The following is a 23,578-nucleotide window of genomic DNA, read 5'->3' as shown; positions in this document are numbered from 1 at the left end:
ACCATGTCCGAAGGCTCCTGTTCACACACGCAGACACACGCCATCCAGGAAGAATGTCTGTGGACGCATTCGCTCACCAGCCGCTCTCCATTCATAAACACACACAAACACACCCAGCTTCAAGCCATGAATCTCCACACAGCTTCTGCCAACTGACTTCCAAAGGTGACCTTCAACCAGCTGACATCTGCAGCACCTTCTGGCACCCACTGAACCCATGAATTTGTCCCGTCTTCTTTTAAAGCCATCTGGTTCTTTCTCACCCTGCCTTTCTATCCCTACCCCTTCTGCTTTTCCTCTCAGAGATCCATGTCTGTTTGTGACATCACAGAAACTTTGACATCATCGTAGCCGTTACACTTTGACATCATCGTAGCCGAAGGCAACTACAGAAACAGCTGCACAACCCCACATGGGAGGGGGCAAGAAAGAACACACTTTAAACATGTTTGCATTTAGAAACTTAGCATTGCATTTGTTTTATATGAAACCAGTTGGACACAGTTTTGCTTTTTTTTAAAAGGCATTTATTTAGGAATATAAACTTCCTTGCTTGGGTCCTGCTGTTCTCTTCATTACTTTCACGATCGGTCTCGGGGGAAACCTCACCGGCTTCCTGAAAGGCAAACAACACGTTGAGTGGGATGGCCTCCGTCCAGCAGCCTCAGCCAGACCCTCCACTGGCTGCTGCCTGGTAACTTCACCCCCGACGCCCTGGTCAACTTCCACTGGTTTCTACCCATGAATATCCACTGGTTCCATTCACCCTGTGCCCAGAGGATGGCATCTGCCACCCCCTGAGCACATATTTCCCAGCCACAACACTACTTACCTGGACCACGTCCGAACGCTCCCATTCACACACGCAGACACACACCATTCGAAACCTCCCATTTGCACTCACAAACACGCCATCTGCCATCTCGTGAAGAATGTCTGTGGACGCATTCACACACACACACACACACACACACACACACACACACACAGCTTCAAGTCATGAATCTCCACACAGCTTCTGCCAACTGACTTCCAAAGGTGACCTTCAGCCACCTGACATCTGCAGCGCCTTAGGCCACCCGCTGGCTTCTGACTGCAAACTCCACCAGCCACAAACACCTGTCATCTTCTGCCAGGTGTGTTACCAGACACTAGCTAGCTTCTGACTGTGGAAATCAGCTGCCTTCGAGCTGCGATCCCACCCAGCAAGCGAACTTGCCTTCTCCCTGTTCCTCAGCATCCCATTGCAGGATGAGTGCCTCCTTCCTCCTGCCATTTTGCCTCCCCGAGGAAGGAGACCCCCCAGAGCTGCTGCCCACTGAGGTCTGTGCTGGGAAGAGGGAGAGGCCACCATTATAGCCAGGCAACTGACAGGTTCCTTTGTGACATCATAGACAGCCCCCAGCCAATGGGAGCAGCTGTGGACGCGTCGCCATAACCACTTTGGGCATCACAACTGGGGCTGCACCTCAGCAGGGACTTATTTCTTTGTCTGTTGGTTATTAAAAACACTGTTAGCCCCCCCCCCAATGCTCAGGTGGGGGAGATGTTTGGTCCAGCTGCTCAGGGTGTCGTCGCGCCCACCCCACTGGGAACCCGACACGTCCGACTGGGACAAATCCTGCCACTCACACCTCATCCTGGCTGGTGCTGTGGGGCGCAGGGCAGAGAGGGGGCCCCAAAGAGTGTGAGGACCTCCCACTTGGCACTGCCCACCAGCGGGGACAGGAAAGAGGGAGGTGGATTTGGGAGGCATGGAATCAAAAGTGCCCAGAGGAAGACGTGACCCACAGGAGTGGGTATTTATGCCCTAGTGTGGACACAGCAGCCATGTCACATTGCCTGCTGGGCACCTTTGGACAGAGTTAGCAGAGAGCTTGTCCACTGCAGATTTGAAGCGGCTGATGTCTCCTTGTGCAGCATCCAGACAACATCCTCCTTATCCAAGTTGCAGGACAGAGCTCCCCACACACCAGATTTGTTATAGGAATAATAATAATAATAATAATAATAATAATAATAATAATAATTTATTTATACCCCCCCAATCTGGCTGGGCTTCCCCAGCCACTCTGGGTGGCTTCCAAAAAAATATTAAAATACTGCAATACATCAAACACTAAAAGCTTCCCTAAACAGGGCTGGCTTCAGATGTCTTCTAACAGTCTGGTAGGCATTGTTCTCTTTGACATCCGGTGGGAGGGCGTTCCACAGGGCAGGTGCCACCACCGAGAAGGCCCTCTGCCTGGTTCCCTGTAACTTGGCTTCTCGCAGGGAGGGAACCGCCAGAAGGCCCTCAGAGTTTGACCTCAGTGTCCGGGCTAAACGATGGGGGTGGAGACGCTCCTTCAGAGGCCGTTCTAGGGTCTCACATATATCAATCACATGTTAATAAATTTACAAGGCAAACACATACGTAAGCATATAAACCACATGTCCCAAATAGTACAGGAGAGCAATCCCAAAGCCATTTGGACTCTCCTAAATTGACCTGGGCTGCATCAATAGGAGTATAGCATCTAGATCAAGGGAAGTAATAGTGCCACTGTATTCTGCTCTGGTCCGACCTCACCTGGAGTACTGTGTCCAGTTCTGGGCACCACAGTTCAAGAAGGACACTAACAAACTGGAACGTGTCCAGAGGAGGGCAACCAAAATGGTCAAAGGCCTGGAAACGATGCCTTATGAGGAACGGCTAAGGGAGCTGGGCATGTTTAGCCTGGAGAAGAGGAGGTTAAGGGGTGATATGATAGCCATGTTCAAATATATAAAAGGATGTCACATAGAGGAGGGAGAAAGGTTGTTTTCTGCTGCTCCAGAGAAGCGGACACGGAGCAATGGATCCAGACTACAAGAAAGAAGATTCCACCTAAACATTAGGAAGAACTTCCTGACAGTCAGAGCTGTTCGACAGTGGAATTTGCTGCCCAGGAGTGTGGTGGAGTCTCCTTCTTTGGAGGTCTTTAAGCAGAGGCTTGACAACCATATGTCAGGAGTGCTCTGATGGTGTTTCCTGCTTGGCAGGGGGTTGGACTCGATGGCCCTTTTGGTCTCTTCCAACTCTATGATTCTATGACCTCAAATGTTTCTCTGCAAGGAAGCCTCTCCATTGTCTTCTGCTTACCTGTCTTAAGGGCATCTTTGTGGATGAACAAGGTGAGCCTGTGACCTGGTTTCAGGAATCAAAGTATTTACCATCACAAAAGAATGCCCAGGCAAAGCAATCAGTGACCATTGTCAGGTATCCCGGCAGGCAGGATTTCTGCTGTAGACCGCCTCCTTCCGTGATGTATATATGATGATATTGGGGTGTGGTCTTGGGCTACAGAGTGGGCAATTTCAAAAGTCCATATAAGACACCAGCCTGTCCTGGAGACTGGCCTGCCTGCCTCCTTTGTTTTATGTCCTTTGTAAGCCAGGAGAAGGCGTGAGGAGCGTTGCTGGACTTGGCCAAAAGCGTGTATCTCACCCTGTGTCCCTCTTCCAGTAATGGGCACACAGGGGCCTCCAGGAAACCTCTCAGGGGGCTTGAAGGCAACGGAATCTCCCAGCAACTACCCTTAAGAATCTGATAGTCTGAACAGATTTGAAATTCACAGCATGTTGTACACTGAAAGAAAATTATATGAAAATGATGTACCGGTGGTATCTGACTCCTACTGAGCTATTCAAAATGTATAGAACAAGCTCCAGTATTTGCTGGAAGTGTAAAGAAAAAGAGGCTATCTTTTATCATATGTGGTGGTCATGTAAGGTAACAAAGCCTTTTTGGGAATGAATTGGAAAAATGTTTAAAATAACACTTGTTAAAAAACCAGAAGCTTTTCTACTAGGAATTACAGGTTCCGACACCCCAAAAGACCAGAAAAGACTGTTTATGTATGTGGCAACAGCTGCAAGGATGCTCCTAGCCCAAAGATGGAAAGAACCAACAGAACCGATCAAGGAAGAATGGCAAGCCAAACGGCTGGACTGTGCTGAAATGGCAAAACTGAATGGGAGACTCAGGAATCAAGAAGATAATGACTTTTAAAAAGAATGGGGGAAATTCATAACTTACTGAGGAGACCATTGTAAACAAATAAAAGCATTAGCTGGACTTTAAAAATAACTTGTAGGGAAACGAAAGACATGGATAATTTAGAGAGATGAAAGCTGTGGGGAACGTAATGATATGTGTGGGATGTTAAACACAAGAGCAGTCAAGTGCAACATTCCTAGAGTGAACATGTTTACACATGGGGAAGAATGTTTGTCCAGCCAACAGGTAAACTTCCTGTTTCCTTCTGGGTTGGGACAGAATTCCTCTGCATGTGACCGGAGGTGGGTGTGGCCTCACCTGTGCAGGTAATTACAAAAGCACAGGGCAGGGTAGCCATCTCTCTCTCTCTCTCTCTCTCTCTCTCTCTCTCTCTCACTACATGCATCGAAGAAGCAACATCTGCTTAGCTAAAGATGCTTCCAGCCAAGAGAGGACAAAGGGACTGTCTCCTTATGAGATAGTTTCCAGGTGTATGTTACTTTTCTAAGCTAAGTCTGCCTTTTGGGATCCGATTGTGAACAGAATGATGTGTGAGTAAACTCTTTTTATACTTTTATAGAAGACTGTGTCGTGTCTTATCTTTTATGAGGGAATAAGGGGGAAATACCAGAACAGTTATTATAGAGGCTTCAGCGAGCCTAAGCAAATGCATCTGCTGCAAGTTTAAAAGGGGGAATGTTACTCTGCTAAATTGTGAACTTGTTAACACAAGTTGGAAAGACTATTATCAGACAATATATCCTCTCCCGCATCCCTGAACATTCCCACAATATGTAGTCTGAGAAAAATTATTTTAAGGACCCATGCAGGGGATAGGGGGAAGCAGAGAGATTCAGAGAATCTCATATATGGATACAGTAAAAGTTTTTTCTCTTCATTATTTTAAATTTGTTCTTGCAAAAACCAATAAAAATATTTCACAAAAAAGAAAAGAATCTGATAGACTGTTTCTGAGTCTGGAGATCCCATAGCCATCATGATCAAGAGCCGTACAATGAACAAGGATGAATGAAACTGATTAATGCTGCAGTCGCTTCTCTCTGGCACAGGCAAAATCCTAGACTCTCTGGGTTTTCAGGGCCCAATAAGTCAACTGAAGAGACGAAGGTAGCCCACTCAGTGAAAATTTATTGGAGAGACAACATCAGTTTCATCACTTTTGCCCTCCCCTCAAAGGTGTGGACCTCTAGCACTGGTCTTCTGCCTTGGTGCCATAGACCTCTACCTCACACAAGGTCAAGTACTCTTCAAGGTCAGGGATCTGGACACTCACATAGCGGCCCTTGAGCCAATCACAGTTGAAGACACTGATGGATCCACTGCTGGTGTCTGTGATGGTCCCACAGCTGCAGGGAGAGAAAGAAAGTCACCTGTAGGGTGGGATCCATGTGGAATCTCCATCCTAGGCTGTGGAGAAATGCACTCCTAAACTTACAGTGTTTCTAATGATACCACAACAATGCGCTCTCCCTCTAATGCTGGCCTCCTGGGTGGATCTCATATCATTCGCGAATGTTGCTGCTACCTGTCATTGTAGTCTAGACTAAATATTCCAAAATAACTACCACCTGCTTGTTCCATCTCTGTTCCCAGCCCCAAATGGGGACCAGAGTCACTGTTCCGCCCAGAAGAGCATGGTTTAAAAAGGAGGCAGAACCCTCGATTTCTCCTAATCCCTAATTTTGACCTCAAATTGGAACTCTTAAGACGTCATCAGTCCACATATCTGCCATGGACTGGCTGGATGCAGAGAAGCGGTGGGAGACATCAGCTGGAGAACCCCCGAGGGAACCCCCAGGGGAAGAAGGCTCAGGGTCAGGGGACTGGTGGTGGGACAATGATACATGGGGACAGAGAGAAGAGGGAGCAGACTGGGGGCAGCAGGAGGAGGAGGTGTTGGAAACTGAAGAGGCAACAGGATTTTGTGAGCAGGAAGAGGCTGTGGCAGAGAGAAGTCCAGACTCAGAGGCAGGAGAGGAGGGGCCTAGGAGACAGAGATGAGGCCGGCTGTGGGAGAATCCAGGTGTTTCCCCCTCCTCCTGCAACCGGCTCCCCACCCCTTGGTCTCCCAGAACACACAGAGAAGTGAAAAGAGCAGAGGAGAGATTGGTTGTGCACAGATGCAGTCTCCAATTGTTTGGGGAAAACCCTGGAGTGGAGGGGACTGTGGGAAATCAGGGACCTTCAGTCCTCGCAATTGCCCCCTTAGGGCGAGACCTACTGGGCAGAGTTCCTGAGATCACCAGGCCTGCGCTTTCTTGGTTCTTTGAATAAAAGTGGAACGCTCAGGAACCAAGAGGACAATAACTTTTTTTAAAAAAATTGGGGGAAATTTATAATTTATTGAAGAGAGCACTGTTGGCAAATGGGAACATTAGCAGGATTTTAATCTTACTTGTAAGGTAACAAAGATTATGGATAAATACATGGACACAAAATGTGGATAATGGATTGATGTGCAGTTGCAAGTGTAGGCATTGGACCCGACCCATGGAGGGGTCAGGGGATGTCATGAGATTCAGATAAATCTCTTTATATGGATTTGTAAATGATTTTGCTGTAAATCAAATAAATATGAGAGAGACCGTGGTGGTTTTTTACAAAATTGCTGACCTACTCCTGACACCAGTTCCTGACATACATCAAATTATATTGGATGTATTCTGGGGTGTCTTTGTTGTCGGAATCTCCGTACGACTGAGCTAGTCCTCCGGTTGTGTCTTCAGAATCTCCTCAGACGGTGATTAATGACCTAAGCCTTTGATGAGGCTTCAGGCACATTCCCCCATTCCACAGAGTACCTGGACAGCAGAAGGAGTCAAAATATGTGCTACATCGCTACATTTTATTTCTAACTACGCAGGACAGAAAAGAATATGCATCTGCTCTCTGTGAAAGGCAGAGAACCAACTGAAACAAAGAAAGAGGAAACCAGTAACACCAACATCCGTCTCCCATGAGACTTCCAAGAGTCTGGAATGTAAACAGAGTCTTGTGACTCCAAACACTGCACAGTGGCGTAACAGAAACCTAACATTTGTTACAGGGATTGAGGGTGTGGGAAATGGAACTTACAGGGTGTTGGACTTGCTGCGGTGAGCCATATTGTTGCCCACACGGATCTCAGCTCCCCGGAGTCTGTTGCCGCAGCAGTCCTGGCGGTTTCTCACCACCACGGCCGAGATGGCATACTCATCGCCCAGGTCCACGTACCACCAGGGGTCCCTTTCCTTCTGTGTGTGGGTGCAGGAGCCCGAGCTGAAGAGCCCGTCACAATTCCCGTCCACAGCTTTGATTCCTCCTGTAAAAATCTCATGTCGGTAGATGGAGGACTGGAAGGCTGGGCGGCCTTTGGCCAAGTTGTGAGCTGGAGCATGATGGGAAGGAGATGGAGGGAGAATAAATGGTTAGAGACTTATACAGCCTCCATGGAAGATCCTCTCTGGACAAGAACAGGGAGTAGCAGAGACCAGGGGAAGCTTTGCAAAGCCCTTCAGGAGACCCACTTTCAGTGTTCAAAGAAGCTGCAACAGAAGAGGGAGGAATATTGCCACACTGATATTAAAATAGTTGCATTTCCAGATTTCGATTTTTCATGGCCCTCCAACCAAGAGGTGAGGCTCTGCAGTGTTTAAAGGCTTTTAAACTACCTTGGTAGAAAAGTAAACTGAACAAGCTCAGAGACAGGCCTTCTCTAACCTTGGAATGGCTATGAAAGGAGGCCGATGTTCATGCCTTCTCCCGCCTCCCTGCATTTTGGGGGAAGCCCAGTCCTGCAAGAAGCTGGTGGTGCTGAGAGCCAGAGGCTGAGTTTGGTCCTTTCTCCTTCAGCCTGACACACCTCGCAGGGCTCTTGTGAGGATAAAACGGGGGTTGTCATTGTGCAGTGTAAGGTCAGGACAAAATCGCAGTGACAACAAAGAGGTTGCGCTCATTTACTCCCAATGAAAATTACATCTGAACGTGTTGTTGGAGATTTCAAGAGTGTGTTGATCTTCTGCCATCCTTGAGTATCTCCCAGCACCTTCACCCTCATTTCACCTCTACCAAGATAGAGGTCGTATTGGGCAAATCGGAAATGGGAAAGTGCACCAGTCCCCCCCTCCTTCTCCCCAAGCAGTCTTGAAGGATAATGCAGAATATAGTCCTACGAGGACCATCTTGGTACTGAGTATGAAAGCACACTGAACATGCTCAGAGACCGGTCCTCTCCAACCTTGGCATTGATGTCCAATGATGGCATTGGTCATGGCCTCCCCAGACCCATTTTTGGGGGTGCCCCGCTGAGCAATGGGCTGGTGATTCTGAGAGCTGGAGACAGCGCCATCAGGATGTCTCTTGGAAACAGCAGCCACCTCAGTGCTGCATCCTCTCCTCTGCCTGGGGATGGAAGAGCCTCAGTCTGAACACATAAAGGGAGGAATCTGCTGGATGGGGCCCTTCCCAACCAAAGGAATGCACATGACAGATGGTTAACTTTATTATCAAAGAGAACACGGTTGCTGCTGCAGCTCTGGAGACCTAGGCGTGCCAGTTGAGCATCTTAGCAGGTATTTCCAGGTCCGCGCTTTAGGGAGAGATTGCAGCAGCAGCAACTGCCTCCGACTCTTGCCTCCTGGTGGGAACAGTTCCTCCCAAATCACTGACCCCCTCCCTTCTCCTGAGTTAGGCACCAGTCCCTCTTCCCCTAGCACACACTCAGCAGCCTCCTGCCAGTCCCCGGCACGAAATCCCATCACTACCTATAAGCCTGTGTCAAAACAAAATAAAAAAATTCCTTCCAGTAGCACCTTAAAGGTAAAGGTAAAGGTAAAGGTAAAGGTACCCCTGCCCGTACGGGCCAGTCTTGACAGACTCTGAGGTTGTGCGCCCATCTCACTCAAGAGGCCAGGGGCCAGCGCTGTCCGGAGACACTTCCGGGTCACGTGGCCAGCGTGACATCGCTGCTCTGGCGAGCCAGAGCCGCACACGGAAACGCCGTTTACCTTCCCGCTGGTAAGCGGTCCCTATTTATCTACTTGCACCTGGAGGTGCTTTCGAACTGCTAGGTTGGCAGGCGCTGGGACCAAGCAGCGGGAGCGCACCCTGCCGCAGGGATTCGAACCGCCGACCTTTCGATCGGCAAGTCCTAGGCACTGAGGCTTTAACCCACAGCGCCACCTGCATCCCATAGCACCTTAGAGCACCTTAGAGACCAGCTAAGTTTGTTATTGGTATGAGCTTTCGTGTGCATGCACACTTCTTCAGATACACTGAAACAGAAGTCATTAGCAGGTTTATCACACCTATAAGCTAATCACCCATTCCCACCACGCTTCTGAGTGGGGTCACTCTCTCACTATATACTAGGGTCTGGTGACTTCTGTTTCAGTGTCTCTGAAGAAGTGTGCATTCCAAGAACAAACTTAGCTGGTCTCTAAGGTGCTACTGGAAGGAATTTTTTTATTTTGTTTCCACTACGGCAGACCAACACGGCTACCTACCTGTAACTGTAAGCCTTTAGTTAACTACTTTTCCATGAATAAATTTGATTTCCCCACTGGATGAGATGTCACCAGTTTGGGGAGGAATAGGAATGCTTTGGTGGTGGTGGGGAGAAGTATCACTTGGGTTGGGGTCTGACCCACAAGTAAGCCCTCCCTTAGCAGCTCTTACCACTTTGCCATTCATACATGCAGTTCCGGGCGTCCCCACGTGCTGCCAGGAGCGCCAGGGCCAGGAGCCAGGTCCAGATGATGAGCATCCTGCAAGGGGGGAATGGAGGAGCCATTGCTGAAGCCATAGGAGTCTCTGCCTCCCTTTTGCACCAGGAACAGGAAGAAGGTGGGCTCAAAGCTGGCTAGGAATTCTAAGGGGTGGCCTTCAGATGAATCAAGGGCTCTCCTGGCCTTCCTCAAATGGCCAGGAGCATTTTAAGGCAAGTGGTGTTTGTGCTCAGTCCTCCTTGGTAGCATGGGTGAAGGAGGCAAATTCTCTGTTTAAGTGGGCAGATGAAGGGTGCTGGACCAAGAGAGAAGGTTAGCTGATAGCCCTAAGAGGCCTAAGAGGGAATAAGGTTAAAGACAAGGCAGGCAGGTAAATTGGGATCGCCAGCAGACAGTCTGGCATGTCTACCCTACACTTTGAAAAAGCATGGACGAAAGGGAGAAACATGCTAAGAGGAAGGCACGCTTGGCAAACCCTCGTCATGATCAGTGTCCCCACTGTGGAAGGACATGTGGATCCAGAATTGGCCTCCACAATCACTTATGGATTCACTGTGAAGACCATGTTTTCATGGAAGACAATCTTAATCATCTACAAGAGATTGCTAAAGAAGTATTGCTTTATTCTAGTTCCTTCTTAGTTTGACCAAACTGCGGGAGGCAGTGGAAGACAGGAGGGCCCGGCGTGCTCTGGTCCATGGGATCACGAAGAGTCGGACACGACTAAATGACTAAACAACAACCAAGTTCCTTCTTGCTTAACTCCCATAAGAACTGTCCCTCTCCAGAGGAATAGAAATACCTAACATACTTGTAGCCTGCCTTCAATAAATACTTTTTTCTGGACTCAAAGCCTTGAAAGTTATATTGGTTTCAAACCAGATTGAACATCCAATATAGATATGCCCATTCAAGCTCTGGACTTCAGACATCACATCCAATGGGTCCCCCCAACTCACTTCGGCTTTCTTTCTTGGGGTCAGCAGAAGTCTCTCTTGTCCTTCCTGATGGGTCAGCAGTCACAGGTTCTTTCCCCCAAACTGGCTCAGAGACCTCCTTGCTTCCACCTGAGTTCCGGATCTTCTATTTGGCAGTCCTGGTTTTATGCTCTTCTGAAGGGACAGCTCCTGCCTGGCTCAGAATTACCCAGCCAATCGGAGAGATGTTGATACCAGGATTGAGCCCATCAAGATCAGGTTTCCATATCCTGCTTCCAACTGGGCTTATGTGGTTGCTGACTCTCTCCCAAGAGGAAATAACATTTTGTTAAGGGTTGTATTACTTAATCCACAACAGCCAACAGCCAGGAGCAAGGAAGAAGTTGCATATTTAAGGGCAGGTGAGAAGTTTATCTTGATGCCCTCAACTGCTACAAGGTGTGCATCTGAGCCCACATGCATGCCCAGCCCTCGTAGGTATTCAACAACAGCTTTGGGAGGACCAGGATCTTTTGCAGGGATTTGTAGGTGTGTCCAGTATTAATACGTGTTTGTCATGGACTGGTTGGATGCACAGGAATGGTGGGAGGAACCAGCTGGGGAACCACCAGGGGAAGAAGGCTCAGAGCCCAGGGAATGGTGATGGGACAATGAGAAGTGGTCAGAGGGAGAAGACTGAGAAGAGGAGATGTTGGAAGCTGAAGAGGTAACAGGGTTTGGTGAGCAGGAAGAGTCTGTGGCAGAGAGAAGTCCAGACTCAGAGGCAGAAGCTGAGGCAAGAGAGGAGGGAGGCCAAGAGGCAGAGTTGAGTCAGGCTGCTGAAAAGTCGTGGGTGTCTTCCCCTTCTGCTGAGACAAGCAGAACCAGAAGAGGGATGAAAAGGGCGGAGGAGATGTTGGCTTCACACGGGAGATGTCTCTTATTGCTTGGGAAAAGCCCTGGAGAGGTGGGGACTTCTACGGCTGTGAGGGGGTGGGGACTTTCAGTCTCTGCAACTGATGTTCATGGAGTAAGATCGCCAGGAATGAGCTGCCTCTCTGCTCATTGGGCCTGGCATTCAACCAAGCCTTGCTTTTGCTAATCAAGGTAAAGGTAAAGGGACCCCTGACCATTAGGTCCAGTCGTGGCCGACTCTGGGGTTGCGGCACTCATCTCGTTTTACTGGCCGAGGGAGCCGGCGTACAGCTTCCGGGTCATGTGGCCAGCAGGACTAAGCCGCTTCTGGCGAACCAGAGCAGCGCACGGAAATGCCGTTTACCTTCCTGCCAGAGTGGTACCTATTGATCTACTTGCACTTTATGTGCTTTCAAACTGCTAGGTTGGCAGGAGCAGGGACCAAACAACGGGAGCTCACCCCGTCACGGGGATTCCAACTGCCGACCTTCTGATCAGCAAGCCCTAGGCTCTGTGGTTTAGACCACAGTGCCACCCGTGTCCCTTTTTGCTAATCAAGAGCTAACTCCAACTTTGAACTGTACAATTGCTGACCAGCACACTCGGTGACAGTGTTTACCCATAATCTGATAACTATGAAGATGTTGCACTTACCAGGAACTGAAGAAAGCTATTTTTATTACATGAAATAAAAGAGGCAGAGTATTTGGACACTGCTTCAGACAGCCCAATGTTGTAAAAAATAATAATGGGGTTGGCTTTAACAGCCCATATCCCAATCAAGGTCTGCTACCCATCAGAGAATCATAGAATCATAGAGTTGGAAGAGACCACAAGGGCCATCGAGTCCAACCCCCTGCCAAGCAGGAAACACCATCAGAGCACTCCTGACATATGGTTGTCAAGCCTCTGCTTAAAGACCTCCAAAGAAGGAGACTCCACCACACTCCTTGGCAGCAAATTCCACTCTCGAACAGCTCTTACTGTCAGGAAGTTCTTCCTAATGTTTAGGTGGAATCTTCTTTCTTGTAGTTTGGATCCATTGCTCTGTGTCCGCTTCTCCGGAGCAGCAGAAAACAACCTTTCTCCCTCCTCTATGTGACATCCTTTTATATATTTGAACATGGCTATCATATCACCCCTTAACCTCCTCTTCTCCAGGCTAAACATGCCCAGCTCCCTTAGCCGTTCCTCATAAGGCATCGTTTCCAGGCCTTTGACCATTTTGGTTGCCCTCCTCTGGACACGTTCCAGTTTGTCAGTGTCCTTCTTGAACTGTGGTGCCCAGAACTGGACACAGTACTCCAGGTGAGGTCTGACCAGAGCAGAATTCAGTGGCACTATTACTTCCCTTGATCTAGATGCTATACTCCTATTGATGCAGCCCAGAATTGCATTGGCTTTTTTAGCTGCCGCGTCACACTGTTGGCTCATGTCAAGTTTGTGGTCAACCAAGACTCCTAGATCCTTTTCACATGTACTGCTCTCAAGCCAGGTGTCACCCATCTTGTATTTGTGCCTCTCATTTTTTTTGCCCAAGTGCAATACTTTACATTTCCATAGGCGCCGACTCCATGGGGCCTGAGGGGGCCCGAGCCCCCTCAAAAATTCGTTTAATTTAAGAAAATTATTACCGTAAATTTCGCTCTATAACACGCAGATTTTTTCTCCTAAAAAGTAAGGGGAAATGTCTGTGCATGTTATTGAGCGAATGTCCCTGGAGCTGACTCGCCGGAGCGCAGTGGCAAAAATAGGCAAAAATCAGGCAAAAATAAGATCGGGCGGAGGGAAGGCGGAAGCTGCTGCTTTCCTGCATTCTGCCTCAGGGTCTTACTGCCCTCCCGCTTCTGTTGCTGCGTTTGCTCAAACTCAACAAAGAGCAGGGAATCCCCTGCCCTCCTGGCAAGCAGAGGGTTAAGGAAAGGATCGAGTCCTTCCTTCTAATTCTTTCCTAGTCACACTGCGTGCAGGCTCCAGCCCACCACCTCCTCCTCTCCGTGCTCTAGGGACTCGCAGGTGGGAGAGAGGGGGGGCTGGCTTGGGGGGACGAGACTTTTGCCTTCCTTTCCTCCCCCCACCCCGTTAAACTCCTCCCCTGCATTCTTAGCCAGCTGCTTCTCCACACACCCCTCTTGTGCTTCTTGTCCCTTCTGTGTTTTTCCTTCCCTCCCCATTTAAAACGTGGTTACAAAGCACAGATCCACATGGATCCTCAGGATTTTTGCATTGGGTCACCCCAAATTCTCCATCAGATCACATAGCATGTCCATGGCTACATCTTGCACCAAAAAAACACGCACCCACTGTTGCCTAGGGTCACAGTGGTGCAAAAACGTGGTTACAAAGCATGGATCCACATGGATCCTCAGGATTTTTGCATTGGGCTACTCCAAACTCACTGTCAGATATTAAAAATCTTTATAAAATAGAGAATTAAATACATACAGAATGTTAAATTTTCAGTTTCGAAATATTAGTACTAGTTTAGTACTGTATTTCTATATTACTATAGTACTGTATTAGTTATTTTCAAATACTTAAATATTTTTAGGGTGTAAGACCCAATTAAAGCCCGTTATTTACATACAGTATTACAGTATTTACATACAGTATTAGGCATACTGTATTAACTTTATTAACTGTATTAAAGCATTAACTTTGAGATATTATTTTTATTTAATGAACCCTCAGCCTTATTCAAAGTAAGCTTAAATTAGCTATTTCACTTATTAATCAAAGTGCTATTACTGTGCGACAGCAATATTTTATGTTTTATTCTTTTAATGATAGTTTAGGATTTATTTAAATATCATTTCAGTCTTTTCAGAGCTATATATTCACTGCTCTGTAATAGTCTATAAGCATAATTGTTACTGTAAATTAAATTAGCTTTTTACGAAAATACCGTGCGTGTTTATGTTTTGTTTCTTTTTTCAAAGCCAAAAAGTGTTTCAGGCTTGTCGAGTTTCCCGGAGTGTGGAGTTATAGAAAGTTGAGTTTTCGGGGTTCTAATGTTGATCATATGACTAAAATACTTTTTAAAAACTTTAAAACTCACTAATTTTCATCTAAAATTTAGAAAACTTCCCGGGGCAGGACCCCGGTATGGGCCCCCCCAATATTTTTTATAAGTCGGCGCCCCTGTACATTTCTCCCTGTTAAAATTCATCTTGTTTGTTTGGGCCCAGTTCTCTAATCTGTCAAGGTCGTTTTGAAGTGTGATCCTGTCCTCTGGGGTGTTAGCCACCCCTCCCAGTTTGGTGTCATCCGCAAATTTGATCAGGATGCCCTTGAGTCCATCATCCAAGTCGTTGATAAAGATGCTGAATAAGACTGGGCCCAAGACAGAACCCTGTGGCACCCCACTAGTCACTCTTCTCCAGGATGAAGAGGAACCATTGATGAGCACCCTTTGGGTTCGGAAAAACAAACAGAGGCTCCAACCAGGTAAGAGGAAACAAGGCATCTTATTGGATCTGTTGCAACAGAGTCTCTTCCTGCCCCTCACTTTCAAGGAGCTGAGGAGCCAGAGCACAGTGTGCAGCCCCCTTTAAATCTTAAGAACTTGTAACAGAGAAATTGTAATGCAACAGAGTTTGTATGAAGTTCATGTTTTTCCAACTTATTTTCCAGCTTGACAATCAAAATACCTGGATAATGGCCCTTTCTAGCCTGTTTTTTTAAAAAAATATTTTTTTATTAGTTTTCAGTTACAATCCAATAATAGCCTCACTATAACAATAACAATTTATAATACAATTATTAGTACCAATCTTTCAAATACCAAATTAAATAATTTAGATAAAGTGGCCCCCCATGTGCTAGATTTGATAGATTTATTTATTTCTGCATTCCAAAATCTTATTAATTTCCATTACATTCCGGTCATAATAACAATCCCCTATTCAACAACTGCAATACAGTCATACCTCATGCTACATCCGCTTCATTTTACGTTCTTTCAGGTTACGTCCCGTGGTGACCCAGAAGTACCGGAAGGGGTTACTTCCGGGTTTTGCCACTCGCGCATACGCAGATGCGCAAAATGATGGCACGCGCATGCACAGAAGTGCCGAATCGCAACCTGCGCATGCGCAGAAGCGTCGCTGCGGGTTGCACTCTTGTCATGTTGCGAACGGGCCTCCAGAATGGATCCCGTTCGCAACCAGAGGTACCACTGTATTAATAACTTCTGTTCATGTTGACATATTAAATAATTTATAAAACTACAAGTGAGAAACTCAGACTCTATCCTTGTTCTTCCTGTGTGTGGCAATTATTCTGTCCATGGTATTTCTTCCTGTCCTTGTAAGATGTTATGTCTTTCTTTCCCCTGGTTGTTGCTGTTATCCGTCATGCCTTGGGCAGAGCTGATATCCCATTGTTGTTCCAGAAATTTCCATTGCTCAGTCCCATGCTTTGTTGCTTTGCAGCTTTAACAACAGCTACAAAAGTCACCCTGTCCCAATAAATAACGTGTTTTCACAATTTTTCCTCTCAGTCTGGGAAGAAGAGTGGTCTGTTGAACTGCAGATGACTCAATAAAGAACCTTATCAGTTCCTTGGCAGCTCACAGGCTCCTTTTCTCCTTCCTTCCAACTGAAGATAAATGAGCAATTATACTTTCAATTAAATTATTAAATAATAAAGGATGGGGAAGTCTCAGCTCTAAGTTTCCATCGTAAACTTTTTGCAAAATAGAGCTTCCCTCTCTTTTCCCTTTTTTTACACACACAGTTCCGTTTGATGCTATATTCCACATTTATAATCCAATTTCTTCCATCCTCACTTGGATGAATATAATTTGAACTAACATCCAGAGAAGGGTTGCCGAATCATAAATTTAGAGAAGAAAACTTTAAATAAAGAAACCATAGGCTCCCCCCCCACCGTCTTATCTCAAGTTCAGACCTTAAAGTCCTTGCAGTTCGTTTTGTTCCGTAGTTTGTTTTGTTTCCGTAGTTCCAGCACATGCCTGTACTTTGTTCCAATTAAGCTCTAATTAACAAGAGAACCTCTGCTTCTGAATGGCAGCGTTGGAGGGTTTTTGACAGGCAAAGTGCTTTTGCACTCAGCACCTCCCTGCCCCCCACTTTCCATGCCAGAGTGAGAACCAGGTACCGATACGAACAACGAGTGAAGCCCGTTCCCCCGTCTCTAGGGGGAATTTGCATAGATAATTACCCTCAATCATCCTTGTTTTTCCTTCGCCAATGATTTCCCACTGTCATGGGAGCTGCCTCCCTTAAGGCAGGGCAGACCCGGAAGCCACCTTTCTAGCCTGTTTGAGACACTCTTAAAAATGGTGGCCACCTTGGCTCCCAAACCCATTGTCATGATCCCTTCTTCATACACTGAATATGCTCCTTTGACAGCTCTGCTCTTAATCGATACTTGCAGTGGAGGCCCATTCAGGTTTTTCTGCTACGTGACTTGAGAGGGTCTCCGATGTTAACTAGGGGGTAAACGTGGCTTCTGTATTGCTCTCTGTTTCAGACACGTGGTTTATGTGCTTATGTATGCGCAGTTACCTTGTGTACTTAGGGCACGCTAGAATTCTTTTAACACTGGCTACAAATAGGTAAGGGGGACATGGGTGGCACTGTGGGTTAAACCACTGAGCCTAAGACTTGCCGATCAGAAGGTCAGCGGTTCGTATCCCCATGACAGGGTGAGCTCCCATTGCTCGGTCCCTGCTCCTGCCAACCTAGCAGTTCGAAAGCACGTCAAAGTGCAAGTAGATAAATAGGTACTGCTCCAGTGGGAAGGTAAACGGCGTTTCCGTGCGCTGCTCTGGTTCGCCAGAAGTGGCTTAGTCCTGCTGGCCACATGACCCGGAAGCTGTACGCCGGCTCCCTCGGCCAATAAAGCAAGATGAGCGCTGGCAACCCCAGAGGCGGCCACGACTGGACCTAATGCTCAGGGTTCCCTTTACCTTTTTACAAGTAGGTAAAGGAGTCCATGATCATGTAACACAAACCCATGCTAAAAGAAAAGAGAAAAGGGGAGCATGTGGGTATATCCAATTTTGAAGCCTAATGGAACACAAAGTCAGGGTTCAGAGATCTGTGCCTCCTGTACATGCTCAGCCCTTTGAAATCCTATACCAGCCGAGCACAGAAATCTCTGGCCCATTCTTTAGGTCCATATCCAGCAAGGCATATAGCTGATCCCTGAGGAGCAAAGTGGGGGTCCCACTGGCACTTGTGAGCTAGCTGACTATTGGAAATTTGAGGTTTAAGTACAGTTGGGGTTCCAACTCTTCTCTTTGGGGAGGGGAAGGGCTTTCTGAGTAAGCAAATAATGAGAGCCATTCTCCCAGAGATTCATATGTTTGCAGGTGCCACTGATTGGATATCTGAATCAGACATTCGTGTAAGGAGGTTAGGATACAAATCCTTCATGTTTGGGTAACAGTATGCAGATGACACCCAGCTCTACCTCTCTTTTAAATCAGAACAAGTAAAGGCGGTGAAGGTCCTGTGTGAGTGTCTGGAGGTGGTTGGAGGATGGATGGTGGCTAACAGATTGAGGTTGAATCCTGACAAGACAGAAGTACTGTTTTGGGGGGACAGGAGGCAGGCAGGTGTGGGGGACTCCCTGGTCCTGAATAGGGTAACTGTGCCCCTGAAGGACCAGGTGTGCACCCTGGGAGTCATTTTGGACTCACAGCCATCCATAGAGGCACAGGTCAATTCTGTCACCAGGGCGCATGTCTACCAGCTCCACATGGTACGCAGGCTAAGACCCTACCTACCTGCGGACTGTCTGGCCAGAGTGGTGCATGCTCTAGTTATCTCTCGCTTGGACTACTACAATGCACTCTATGTGGGGCTACCTTTGAAGGTGACACAGAAACTTCAATAAATCCAGAATGCGGCAGCTAGACTGGTGACTTGGAGGTGCCGCCAATACCACATAACACCGGTCCTGAAAGACCTACATTGGCTCCCAGTACGTTTCCGAGCACAATTCAAAGTGTTGGTGCTGACCTTGAAAGCCCTAAATGGCCTTGGTCCAGTATCCCTGAAGGAGCGGCTCCACCACCATCATCTAGCCGGACACTGAGGTCCAGCTCCGAGGGCCTTCTGGTGGTTCCCTCACCAAGAGAAGTAAGGTTACAGGGAACCAGGCAGAGGGCCTTCTCGGTGGTGGCACCCGCACTGTGGAACGCCCTCCCATCAGATGTCAAGGAGATAAACAACTACCTGACATTTAGAAGACATCTGAAGGCAGCCCTGTTTAGGGAAGTTTTTAATATTTAAGGCTGTATTGTTTTTAACACTTGATTAGAAGCCACCCAGAGTGGCTGGGGAAACTCAGCCAGATAGGCGGGGTATAAATTGTTGTTGTTGTCGTTACAAGTGTTTTGAGCCAATGCTAGGTTATGGAGGGGTCTTTGGGATGAGTAATTTGTTATAAGACCGATATTCTGTTCTTTCTTCCCTACTGCAGTTCTGCCTGTTTGCCCCTCTTGTTTAATCTGCATACTTTGGGGGCTGAAGGGATCGATGTAGATATATAATGCCACTTGGACAATCTCTATAAGGAGGTGCCTGATACATACAAATAAATGATAATGCGTGAGAATGATTGGTGCCGCAATGGCTGCTTTCTGGCACAGGCAAAGCCACAGACTCTCTTGGTTTTCGGGGCTCAAGAAGCAAAAGGGAGAGATGAAGGAAGCCTGCTCATTGGGCATTTATTGGAGATACAAAATCTATGAAATCCCTTCACCCCTGAAACAATAAAAAAAACCACCACCCACAGGTGCTGATCTCTAGCACTGGTCTTCTGCCTTGGTGCCATAGACCTCCACCTCGCACAAGGTCAAGTATTCGGCCCTTCCTGGGATGTTGACACTCACATAGCGGCCCTTGAGCCAATTGCAGTACAAGGTGCTGACGGAGCCAAGGCTGGTGTCTGCGATGGTCCCACAGCTGCAGAGAGAGAGAGAGAGAGAGAGAGAGAGAGAGAGAGAGAGAGAATCAGCTTTAGGGTGGGTTTAATGTGGAATCTCCATCTAAACTGTGAAGGAATACATCCCTAAATATATGCTATTTCTCATAATCCCAGTCAAAGGGTGGTGCCCAGTCTCCCCCAAAAGCTGGCCTCCCTGGTGTTTATAATGATGATGATTATGATAATTTATTTATTTATTTATTTATTTATTTATACCCCGCCCATCTGGGCAGCTTCCAACAAAATATTAAAAATACAATAAAACATCAGACATTAAAAACTTTCCTATACAGGTCTGCCTACAGATGTCTTCTAAAAGTCAGATTCAGTGGTACCTCAGGTTACAGACGCTTCAGGTTACAGACGCTTCAGGTTACAGACTCCTCTAACCCAGAAATAGTACCTCAGGTTAAGAACTTTACTTCAGACTGAGAACAGAAATTGCGGGTCAGCAGCAGCGGGAGGCCCCATTAGCTAAAGTGGTGCTTCAGGTTAAGAACAGTTTCAGGTTAAGAAAGGGCCTCCAGAACAAATTAAGTTCTTAACCCGAGGTACCACTGTAGTTGTTTATTTCCTTGACATCTGATGGGAGGGTGTTCCACAGGGAGGGCGTCACCACCGTGAAGGCCCTCTGCCTGGTTCCTGGTGAGGCAACTGCCAGAAGACCCTTGGAGCTGGACCTCAGTGTCCGGGCAGAACGATGGGGGTGGATACACTCCTTCATAACAATCACTACCCTTTATTGTAGTCCAGATTAATTACTACAAAATTACCACCACCCACTTTTTCCATCTTTGGTCACTGTCCCTGTCCCACCCTTGTAAAGGGGGCAGGATGGAGGTTGGGGAAAATGAAACTTACAGGGGGTTGGACTTGCCATGGTCAACCACGGAGTCTCCTACATGGATCTGGGCTCCCAGGAGTCTCTCACTGCAGCAGCCCTGACGGTTTTTCACCACCACGGCCGAGATGGCATACTGGTCGCCCAGGTCCACGTACCACCAGGGGTCCTGGTCTTGATTAGTGTGGGTGCAGGAGCCTCCGGCGAAGAACCCGTCACAATTTCCATCCACAGCATTTCTTGCACCAGTAAAAATCTCATGTGGGTAGATGGAGGACTGGAAAGCTGGGCGGCCTTTGGCCAAGTTGTGAGCTGGAGCATGATGGGAAGGAGATGGAGGGAGAATAAATGGTTAGAGACTTATACAGCCTCCATGGAAGATCCTTTCTGGACAAGAGACCGGGGGAAGCTTTGCAAAGCCCTTCAGGAGATCCACTTTCAGTGATCAAAAAAGCAGCAATAGAAGAGGGAGGAAAATTGCCACAATGATATTAAAATAGCTGCATTTCCAGATTTTAATTTTTAATGGCCCTCCAACCAAGAGGTGAGGCTCTGCAGTGTTTAAAGGCTTTTAAACTACTTTGGTAGAAAAGTAAACTGAACAAGCTCAGAGACGGGCCTTCTCCAGTCTTGGAATGGCTATCAAAGGAGCCAATGTTCATGCCTTCTCCCACCTCCCTGCATTTTGGGGGAAGCCCAGTCCTGCAAGAAGCTGGTGATGCTGAGAGCCAGAGGCTGAGTTTGGTCCTTTCTCCTGCAGCCTGACACACCTCGCAGGGCTCTTGTGAGGATAAAACGGGGGTTGTCATTGTGCAGTGTAAAGGTAAAGGGACCCCTGACCATTAGGTCCAGTCGTGGCCAACTCTGGGGTTGTGGCGCTCATCTCACTTTAGTGGCCAAGGGAGCCAGCGTACAGCTTCCGGGTCATGTGGCCAGCATGACCAAGCCACTTCTGGAGAACCAGAGCAGCGCACGGAAATGCCGTTTACCTTCCCGCCGGAGTGGTACCTATTTATCTACTTGCACTTTGACGTGCTTTCGAACTGCTAGGTTGGCAGGAGCAGGAACCAAGCAACGGGAGCTCACCCCATCGCAGGGATTCGAACCGCCGACCTTCTGATTGGCAAGTCCTAGGCTCAGTGGTTTAACCCACAGCACCACCCGAGTCCCTTGTCCAGTGTAAGGGCAGGACAAAATTGCAGTGACAACAAAGAGGTTACATCTAAACATGATGCTGGAGATTTCAAGAGCGTGTTGATCTCCTGCCATCCATGTATACCTCCTAGCACATTCACCCTCACTTCACCTGAAGGAATGAGCTACCAGACTGAAGGTCACATTGGGCAAATGGGAAATATAAATGTACACCAGTTCCCTCTCCCTCTCCCCAAGCAGTCTTGAAGGATGGTGTAGAATATAGTCCTACGAGGACCATCTTGGTACTGAGTATGAAAGCACACAGAACATGCTCAGAGACCGGTCCTCTCCAACCTTGGCATTGATGTCCGAGGATGGCATTGGTCATGGCCTCCCCAGACCCATTTTTGGGGGTGCCCCGCTGAGCAATGGGCTGCTGATGCTGAGAGCTGGAGACAGCGCCATCAGGATGTCTCTTGGAAACAGCAGCCACCTCAGTGCTGCATCCTCTCCTCTGCCTGGGGATGGAAGAGCCTCAGTCCCAACGCATAAAGGGAGGAATCTGCTGGATGGGTCCAATGGAGGGGAGATGTTGTTCCCCCATCACAACTTGTCAGGTCTGAACCCTTCGGATAACTAATTGCAATCTTAATATGCGATGTTCTCACTAGGTAAGATGGCTCCCAACTTTCACTGTCACAACAGCAGCTTAGAGGTTACTGGTTTGTATGTAAAATAACCAAGCAAGTATTAGAAATCACCCCGGAATTGGCCTTACTAAACATCTTCCAAGACAATAACACCCACTTACACCACAAAGAACTCATAACCCACCTACTTTCAGCAGCCAGAGGCATCATAACCAGACACTGGAGAGACCTGTCAGGAGTAAGCCTGGACCAATGGTGCCAAATAGTATGGGAAACAGCCCTACTAGAAAAATTAACCAATAAACTGAAACTGACACGGGGACGAACAGAAGAAGACGCCTTTACCCCGGTGTGGCTCCCCTTTATCACATACACAGCCCAACAGGACAATGACAATAATCCTCCAACAGCATACAAATCAATATGGCTAAGCTGACCCAAAACACCCACCCACCCCACTCACACACGAAAACAAAGACCACCACAGCCAACCACAAATGAACAACCACACCCTGGGCCAACCCCAACCTCTCTCACCACCAAAGGAACACAAGCGAACAGCAAAGAACCTGCACAAGCGCCACTGACACAAACCCCCACATATTTTAAGGAAACTAGAAACATCGCCACCCGACCCCCCCATCTCCCCCCACCCCTCTTCCTCTTTTCTTCCTAATGTCTCAACAAATGAAACTGATCTGTAAAAAAAATGTTACTTGAAGAAAAGAGAGAGAGAGAGAGAGAGAGAGAGAGAGATTGCACATACTTCTGTAAACCAAGAAAATCTTTAATAAAAATATGTTTCTTTAAAAAAGAGATCACTGGTTTGGGGGGAATAGGGGTGCTTCTGGGTGGCGGAGAGGTATCATTTGCATTTGGGTCTGACCCACAGACCAGCCCCCTTTGGAAGCTCTTACTGAGGCATCTAATCATAGGCCTGCATTTTTATCAAAGCATATATATTTTATTAAGGCTTGCTTGTATTTAAAATGAGCTTTAAAAGATTTTCAAATGTTTCATGCCAGGCAAAAGACCAGCTGCTTAGAAAAGGCCTTGGCAATGTTATTCTCCTAGATAAGGGGCCCCCTGATTTATAGCAGAAAAAACAATTCTCAAAGTCATAAAAAAAAGGAATTACAGACAACTGACCTTGCAGATTGCAAAACACAATTAGGAATGGGCAAATAGTAAAATGATACCATGGGCCTCTCTTAAACCTTGAGCTGTATTTTCTAAGGCCAAGAGCAGTGAAAAAAAGGCAACTGGCTTGGCTGGAGAAGAAGCTTCTTTCTATTTTATTTTGAGGCTGGAAAGGAGGGTGAAAGGGGGGGGTGTTTAAACTGAAGAGGCTTCTTTTTAAAAGCTGTTTTTTACTGAGTTCCTTCCTTTTTACTTTGAGAAGCTTTATT

The 23,578-nt window shown here is 47.4% G+C and overlaps 1 protein-coding gene across 4 annotated transcripts in view; it reads right to left on the bottom strand.

Moving 5' to 3' along the window:
• The window catches only part of LOC310849281 (fucolectin-like), a 43,194-nt gene that overhangs the window by 15,152 nt on the left and 4,464 nt on the right, over window positions 1-23,578 (bottom strand). Inside the window, exons 3-4 of one of the 4 annotated variants that reach the window (XM_083749476.1) lie at window positions 7,118-7,409; window positions 5,184-5,388 (exon numbers count right to left, since the gene is read on the bottom strand). In XM_083749476.1, coding sequence (XP_083605602.1) covers window positions 5,229-5,388; window positions 7,118-7,409 — 452 coding nt within the window. In that variant the 3' untranslated portion in view covers window positions 5,184-5,228. Of the gene's footprint in view, window positions 1-5,183; window positions 5,389-7,117; window positions 7,410-19,256; window positions 19,520-20,402; window positions 20,695-23,578 lie in introns of those variants that run through there. The other 3 variants (XM_083749475.1, XM_083749473.1, XM_083749474.1) reach the window with 3 other exon arrangements.

This window comes from Podarcis gaigeae (assembly GCF_964106915.1).
Source record: "Podarcis gaigeae genome assembly, chromosome: 7".
Classification (NCBI taxonomy): Eukaryota; Metazoa; Chordata; class Lepidosauria; order Squamata; family Lacertidae; genus Podarcis; species Podarcis gaigeae.
This window is presented reverse-complemented; position numbering and strand designations above follow the sequence as displayed.